The sequence below is a fragment of the Gilbertella persicaria genome, assembly GCF_025201335.1.
Source record: "Gilbertella persicaria strain CBS 190.32 chromosome Unknown B0P05scaffold_109, whole genome shotgun sequence".
Classification (NCBI taxonomy): domain Eukaryota; kingdom Fungi; phylum Mucoromycota; class Mucoromycetes; order Mucorales; family Choanephoraceae; genus Gilbertella; species Gilbertella persicaria.
Window position 1 is genome coordinate 1 of NW_026252070.1, and position 7,963 is coordinate 7,963.

Genomic DNA, 7,963 nt, shown 5'->3' on the forward strand with positions numbered 1-7,963 from the left:
CATATAAAAGCATATAAAAGATACAATATCTATGGTTCTATATAAGCGGGAAGACTAAACTATCAGTAAAAAGTGTTTTCTAAAAAGAAATAATATTCTTTTCTCTCTTTCAAAAAGAAAAAGCACTTACATCACATTTCAACAGTATTTGCCTTTTCTTTTTTTTGAAGACCAAAGTGCCATGAGAACGAGTAAGGTTATATAGAAACTCACAAGTTGAAACTTTTTAACAATGCCTTTTTCTTTATAGTATCAGAAGAGTTAATACATACCAGATACAGATCAAATTAGCAGAATCGTAGCCCAGAATCAGTTTATTATTGATCTGATCACCACTTCGCTTCTGAGAGTTCCTTCAGGCACTTATAAGGCTGGCGACAATATGTTTATCGATGGCACAGAGTGTGAAGCTCTTTATATACCTCATTCATCAGATCTTGTAGACTTACCTCCTGTAGTAGCAGAAGTACAACACACAGTGACACGCGAGTTTATGTGTCGAGCCATCCAGTACTGCCTGAATGTGTATAAGCGTTTCCACATTTATCAATTTTATTCCTCGTCTGTACCTCGAAAACAAAGCCCAAAACTCTGAAAGACCTCTTCAAATCTGTCCAAAACAAGTCTAACCTCTTAGAAACACCTTGCTGCCACTTCGCAACTAGTTGCTTTATGCTGACCAAACAGAGTATCCATCCTTTTATTGACAATCACGATACCAAGAAATTAGATCCTTTGGTTGTCTTTGTCCATTTCTTGAGTTCTGGCCAGCAAAACATAATCATTATTGACCGATGGGACGACCCAACTAATACAAAACTGTACTTTGTCACAATGGAAATGGTCAAAAATGACAGAAAAACAGAGAATGATAAAGTCGAAGCGTTACAAACGATTTGTCAAGCAACACAAAATCAATTTGAGAAAATAATGACGACCGTTTTCGACAACCCCAGCCGAGCGCATCAATACGCAGAAGCAGGACGGCACTATAACGCAAGTCTTGAAGTACGACGCAATGAAGCAAGAATTAAACAATACACCTCCAGAAGCAACAACACCAATGTAGCTTCCTAAAGACTTTGACGGCGCTTCTAGTTCTATAAATTCCAAATACAAAGATTTGACTGCATTCATCGATGCTTGGGAGCAGAATAACAAAGGTCGAATGAATTGGTCTGCCTGTTGGGAAGATGGAAAGAAAAAAGGTCTGTTCAATGAGTACTCAAACACCCATAGCTTGAAGAATATATACCACAGAGCAAAAAATGATACCTAATCACCATTAGCACCGTTTGTATGACAAATTAGTAATTAATGAAAAAACTATCAGTCAGGATTATCCCAATGTTTTATCGTAAAAAAAAATACAGTTTTCTCATATCCAAACTTTTTTTTTGTGTGTTAATAACGATGTTGACGATGTTGACGATGTTGCAATCTGCATTTACTTTATCCTCTAAAGCTATGAGCTAAAGATATTTCTCTTCATCTACATACTAGTTTGAGTGAATTCATCAACCGTTGACAAACGTAATGCAACAGGAATCTTGGAGTAAGAAATCATTTACAATTAAAAATAACTTTGTCTAATGAAAAAGGAAATTCTCTGAACTCAAAAGAAATACACCAGCTCTAGTTAGCTAATTCCAATAATTGTTTTTACCAAAGTAGACAAAAATAATGACATTTGTTTTCGAGAAAACGCCAAATTCCATACGTTTGACTATATCGTACACACAAAAATATTTGGGTCAGAAATTGAATACAAAATTGGCTTTCAGTCGAAAAAGTGGTCGAGGGGTAGTAAAGCCGTCGTTTGTCAGAGATACGTAAGACTTTTACTATAACAATACATAGCGAGAAATGCCTCCATAGTGCTATAAAGTACTGTAAAAGTATTAATTTTGCAATACGTATATAAAAAGTGTATGCTATCGTCCAAAAGCGAGAATACATTTTCCATCTTTTTCTCATCTTTTTCTCATCTTTTTCATGGCAGCTTTATTGCACTTTTTACACCATTAAATGCGCCATACTAAGCTATATAGCTTTACTCAATGCATCTCTTGATTATTTCTTATAAACTCTGACACTTTTAACCAAATTAATGACTTTTACTACCCAGGACAAGCAGAAACAGAGAAGAAAATGTTGGTGTTTGAAATATCCAGCCCTTCTCCTACAAGACATTTGATGCTTATCATGTCCAAAGATGCTCTCTTTGGACTCAAGAGCTTCCAAGGTTATGATAACTTCTACTTGTAAATACCTAAGCCATTGCTTAGAGGACATTTGTTACAAATGCCTGTCATTCTAGAGCCGAGATTTAGCAGTTTCTCTCTTTTGATCTTGCTTTTACATACAACCCTTCAATAGAACTGTTAGTACACAATTAAAAAGAGTTATACACAGACAGCCTCTAAGCCAAAAAAAAAAAAAAAAAAAAAAGAGGATCATTATTTCTTTTTGTGGCAAATACTTGCTTATGATCAATAAGTAACGTTGCAGCAATGATTGGCTACAGAATTTAGGGCTGCTGATTTAATGATAGTCAGTAAGCCTGTCTTTCGTAACATACAACAAGTGAAGGACAGAGAAAAAAGAAAAAGAAAAGACGCGTTATCAATTATTTTAAATACTAGTATATGTATTTTATTGAATAAAAAGATAAAAAAGAAACTGGTACTTTAGCCAAATACTGTAATTATTTGTTTTCAGAAACTAGGACGAGAACATTTGATTTCTATAAAGACAAAGCAAGTGCTTTCACAATTTGTCTTTTGTATTTTGAATGACTTTCGATGCTATTAACAACTTTGTTGCTCTGTGTAACGTTAGAGGGTCGATTTACTCACAGGTATGCAAAAACATACGCTTTTATATGCTTTTTGCAATGTATCATGGTGTATATATACATGTATCAAAGACACCCACTATTTTTTACTTGTATCGTTTATTTTGGTTTTTAGTGTCTGCTTTGTACTTGTTTGTGTCACCAAAATAAAACATATGTTTACATCATGTCATCTTTTCTTCATCACTAAACTGATAAGTAAAAATACCGTCTAGAACTAGTCCATGATTTATTCACTTAGAAAGAAAAAGAAGCAATCAGTATGAGTTTTATAGTGAGCAAAAAAAAAGCGATGAATTTTTCAGGGTCTATTTTCAGGGAAAAGTAAGCAACTGTCCCAGGGATTTAAAATGTGGTAATCGTATGCATAATGCACGGATCAACTGAGATATTTTTTGTGCTCAAGATAAAAAAAAAAAAAAAAAAAAAAAAGACAATAGTTAGTTCATCTTTAGGCACCAGTAATCAATACTTTCAGTTTGTGTGTAAAATAGCTTTCTTTCTTTTTCTTTCTTTCTTTTTTAAACAGCTAAACTCTTCTTTGCTCTTTTGGCTATTGACATTTTCATATGAATAAGAAAGTTTGTTATTGTTTCAGGATGATCTTCTCATGGAAAGAAAAAAAGGAAACTGGGAATGATTATAATTCAAAGTCCTCTATTATGAAATACATTCCACATTGATTTATATGATAAGTAAACTTCCCTTATCTTCAAGGGCAAAGAATAATGAATTACTCAATAGAAACACAGAGGATAAGCACATAGCAAAAGAGAAAGAAAATAAGCAAAAGGGAACGCTTTTCTGACAAGTAGGGTGTTCATCGCATGTTTTATGCAAGTAAATAAGTTTATGTAACACAAGATTGGGCGTCCTCTCTCTATCAAAAGAAAACAAAAAACCAAGGAAAGGAAGGTCAAGGAAAGGAAAAGAAAAAAAATTACTTATAAAAAAGCACGCAGCACTCTTTTTTATTTCTTTATCTTTTCTTTCTGTTTCTTTATTTTCTCTACTCTGGTCTCTTATGGTCTCTCTCTCTTTTTGGTTTGTACCTTATCTACTTCAAGAACGCGTCTACTGACATCTCTGCTTTCTCTGAAGTTTTCTCTTTACTTGTTTCGTTTTCTTTGCTTGGTTTTCTTTGCTTGGTTCTTTCTACTTGGTTTTAAGCAGCTACGTATTGAGGATATACTAGTTATCTGTAGTCTAACAATGGTATGGAGTAGGTGTGGTTGCGGTAGACACTACACTGGCGAAAGCTGGTGTAGATGTTTCTTGTTGTCTTTGTCTCTGCTTGGCTCTCTTTGCTTGGTTCTTTCTACTTGGTTTTAAGCAGCTACGTATTGAGGATATACTAGTTATCTGTAGTCTAACAATGGTATGGAGTAGGTGTGGTTGCGGTAGACACTACACTGGCGAAAGCTGGTGTAGATGTTTCTTGTTGTCTCTGTCTCTGGTTTGTTTTCTGGCAAGTACCTTATCTATTTCAAAAACGCGTTTGCTGATGTTTCTGCTTTCTCTAGGTTTTTCTCTCTATTTGTTTGGTTTTGTCTACTGGTGTCTCTCTCTCCATGGCTTTCAGTGTTCGATCCTAATTGTTGGCCTGTTATAGCCGATGATTTACTTTCCTATCTTACTGCCCCGAGAGTAAGATAGAGGGTATATAGGCGTTGATCTGCAGCGGGATGAAGGGTAGTCGTTGGGAGTTATTGACGGTTTCTTATAACTATCTGGCATTCCCTAGTGTATCGCAAGCCTGAAAAGGTATCAAGGAAGGAAGTGAAGGAGTACAAGTCAGTTGCCTTCACGCGGCTACTCCTGTGAGTAACTTCTCTATGAAGTGAAACTAAAGACTGACGCCATTTATTTTTTTTTTTGAAATAAATACATGTATAAAATAAAATAAAAAAAGTAAAGTCCTCCATACTTTCATACCATTGTCTTGTCTTATAATAGTAGTGTCTTTCGCATGCAAATGAATATTCTGCTTCAAAAGATTTGTGTAAGGCAATAGAGAATGAAGTTGTTTTTGACATGTTTGATTGAAATCATACAGATTAGTGCTGGCACGACAAAACTATCATGAGGAAATCAATTTGTACTCACTTAGCCTTGATAGAAAAGAAAAAGAAATAGTCTTCAAAGCAGAGAGTATCTAATACCAGACATTTATTATTGGTTATATCCAAAACTGTGTGTGTATTTTTTTTCTTGACTTGAAAGGTGTCAAATGCTATAGTCTGACTTACTTTTCAATGTTATGCACATCGTTTGATACTAGGATGAGTACTCGCTCACTAATCGATGTCAACTGAAAAGGGTCTCTTCTACATCCTTCACAATATACAGCAGACTTTGAATGCTGATTTGAAGACAATGCTTAAAAAAAAAGAAAGAGAACGTTTGCTCATGAAAGCGTCATAACTCATTAAATCTGGTACAGATGACTACATGTTGCCATCTGTTCACAGCTCTAATTTGATTGCTTGCTTTATCTATAGTCAAGATACATACACCTCAAAAGCTACAATCTTACGTCTAATTATGCTGTTATTGTCTTATTGCTAAAATGTCTCAAATTAAATAGAAAATCTTATGCATCAACCTGTCAATCACACTGAGTTGATTGAATATTGATTGGCTCATCTAAAGCAGATCCTTGTACAGCAGTAGCTAGTGATTTATCTGAACCAATTGTACTATCTAAGGTTCCTTTATGGAACAAGGATCTCTGCAGAGCATGCTGAACCCTTATACAAGCAATCATCTAAAGATATGACTCAATAAACCGAATTATTTGTTTGATTTTAATTTTCTCGCTCTTATTTGGACATTAGTAGAGTAGCAAGGAATATCATGGATGAATTAGAATGAATATGGATGAGTATGGGCTGACATAGATGAATACGTGTTATAATGAGTGGCCATGGATGACCATGGATGACTATGGATGACTATGGATGACTATGGATGGGCAGAATAATAGAAGAATTGTATATGTTTTGGCTTTTTGAAATTAATTCGCTCCTTAGCATAATAGTCTTGTGAAAAAAATTCTTTGTTAGTTTCTTGTACCCCTTTTCTTTGACAATGTATGCAAATTTTATACAGTTTTATGTAGATTTATGTTAATGTTTCGACAACATTTTTTATTTTTATATTGTTTTTTATCGCAATTTCTTTTTATATTTAATCTCTTTAAAGTTAAAGGCACTACAGCAGAAGCAATGGAAGATCCTGGCTAAACCTTTACTCAAATATCGAAGAAAAATACAATCGCTTACGCTGTGACGAGAATGTATTTTTTTTTTTTTCAGATCTAAAAGTAGTTATCTTCCAGAAATGTATTTCGGTTGGCACAAATAACATACTTGCACACTGTTGTTAATTTTTTGAAACTCACACTTAAAGTTTGCTAGTTTATTGATTTTGTAGAAAAGATCCTTTTGAACACATGGTCCAATGTGGCCTTCGACTGTTCAGACTCGATCAATTTATAGAAATGAATGGCTTTACTCAGCTAAAAAAAAACACCTTAAGAGAATAGGGGCAAAAAAGGAATGGAGAGAAGAGCGTTGATCTAATGGTGTGTCTGGGCGTGAATTTGTAACCAGAGAAGAAATAGATTGTTTGTGGTAGCATGTTACATAGAGGTGATTTGGGATAGAAGCAAATGTATAGAGGTCCATCTGGTACTCCAATAAATTACAAAGCGAATGTTTTTGAGTATTGTTGTGAGAAAAACAACTTACGAATTTCTGAAAGGCAAAGAGCTTGGTCAAGGACACTTTTGCGTTCTCTAAAGCCACCTTGGGCAGTGTCTAAGGACGATACTTGGCCTTGGAGAAGTGCTTTGATGCATTTTTCGATTGTCTTTTCCGGAGATAGTAGTCAGACTAATTAGTCAGTAGCTGACTGGGTCAGTCGAGTTGCCCTTCTCATGAATTGGGACTATTTGTACGGCTCGTCAATAATGAGGCGTGTATGGTCAACACCAGCACAGATCAAAAATACGAAAAATTAAGGGACCACTATAATTTTCGATATGTCTACAGGAAGCAGAGGTAGAGCTATAAAAGATCGCGGCAATAGCCGTAGATGTCAGAAACTTCTCATGAATGCAAGAAAATACATATGTATTTTCAAACTCCGTTAACATTCATACCGACTTACAAGTATGCCACTTATGTACTTAAAAAAACAAAAACCACTATAAAACAAAACAAGAATATTTTTTGTAATGACAAAAAATAAAAAAGCAGAAGATTTCATATTTTCTGCTTAAAATTAGAAAAAAAGCCAACTTTTCAATTTTTCTGCCTTAAATAAATAAACGAGTCTACCGGATGATGGATTTACTGTTTTAGTTTAAAAGAAGAGATCAATGATCGGTAGACTTGTTTTTTATTTTAAAGCAGAAAAATTGAAAAACAAGCTTTTTTCAAAATTTCAAGCAGAAAATATGAAATCTTTTACTTTTTTATTTTTTTGTCATTGCAGAAAATATTTTTGATTTATTTTACAATAGTGGTTTTAATTCTAAAATAGCGGTTCTTATTGCTTTTCAAAAAATATTTTTTTGAGTACGCAAATGGCATACTTGTAATTTCGGCATAAATGTCAATATTTTTATGATTTCTGAAAATGCCTTTTTTTTTTTTTTTTTTTTTTTTTTTTTTTTTTTATATATATATAGGTAAGTCCATCACACTGACCACGAAGGCCTGAGATATACAAGTTCTTTTATAATTTTCTCCATCGCTCTAGTTACTTTTTTGTAGAGTTGTCATTACAGCGTAAGCGACGGAAAGATCTCCCATTGCATGCAGAAATCTTCCATGGAAGAAAAATGCAATCACTGATGCTGTGATGTATGGTGGCTATGGTTGCTATTGGTACTACGGTTGCTATGGCTGTCGTAATCATTCTGCTGCAACAGGAAACTTGGTCAAAAATTGATGGTTAAAAGTATTCAAGACAGAGCTCAAATTGTTGGAATTGTCGTTTGGGAAGTAAAGACGCCATAGTGGCCAAAAATTCTCTGAAATTGTGATATCAGAAAATATTATATTAAATGAAGTAAATATTTTAATAGCATTATACAGA

The 7,963-nt window shown here is 34.1% G+C and overlaps 2 protein-coding genes across 2 annotated transcripts; both read left to right on the plus strand.

Annotated features, from left to right (window-relative positions):
- The first annotated feature begins 110 nt into the window (after window positions 1-110).
- B0P05DRAFT_567426 (uncharacterized protein) lies at window positions 111-1,304 on the plus strand. The gene is made up of 3 exons (XM_051581136.1): window positions 111-191; window positions 276-523; window positions 583-1,304. Exons 1-3 carry the CDS (start codon window positions 182-184, stop codon window positions 1,075-1,077), a joined length of 753 nt encoding a protein of 250 aa, XP_051428910.1. The 5' UTR covers window positions 111-181; the 3' UTR covers window positions 1,078-1,304.
- Window positions 1,305-4,129: 2,825 nt separating this feature from the next.
- On the plus strand, window positions 4,130-4,516 carry B0P05DRAFT_21314 (uncharacterized protein). The gene has a single exon (XM_051573241.1). The coding sequence runs from the start codon at window positions 4,233-4,235 to the stop codon at window positions 4,467-4,469; it is 237 nt and encodes a 78-aa protein (XP_051428911.1). The 5' UTR covers window positions 4,130-4,232; the 3' UTR covers window positions 4,470-4,516.
- The last annotated feature ends 3,447 nt before the right edge of the window (window positions 4,517-7,963 follow it).

Excerpts from the sequence above, each read along its gene's own strand:
- B0P05DRAFT_21314 (XM_051573241.1), top strand. The coding sequence starts at position 4,233 with ATGGTATGGAGTAGGTGTGGTTGCGGTAGACACTACACTGGCGAAAGC.
- B0P05DRAFT_567426 (XM_051581136.1), top strand. Across the intron at positions 524-582 it reads CCATCCAGTACTGCCTGAAT|CCCAAAACTCTGAAAGACCT; the intron begins GTGTATAAGCGT and ends TCGAAAACAAAG.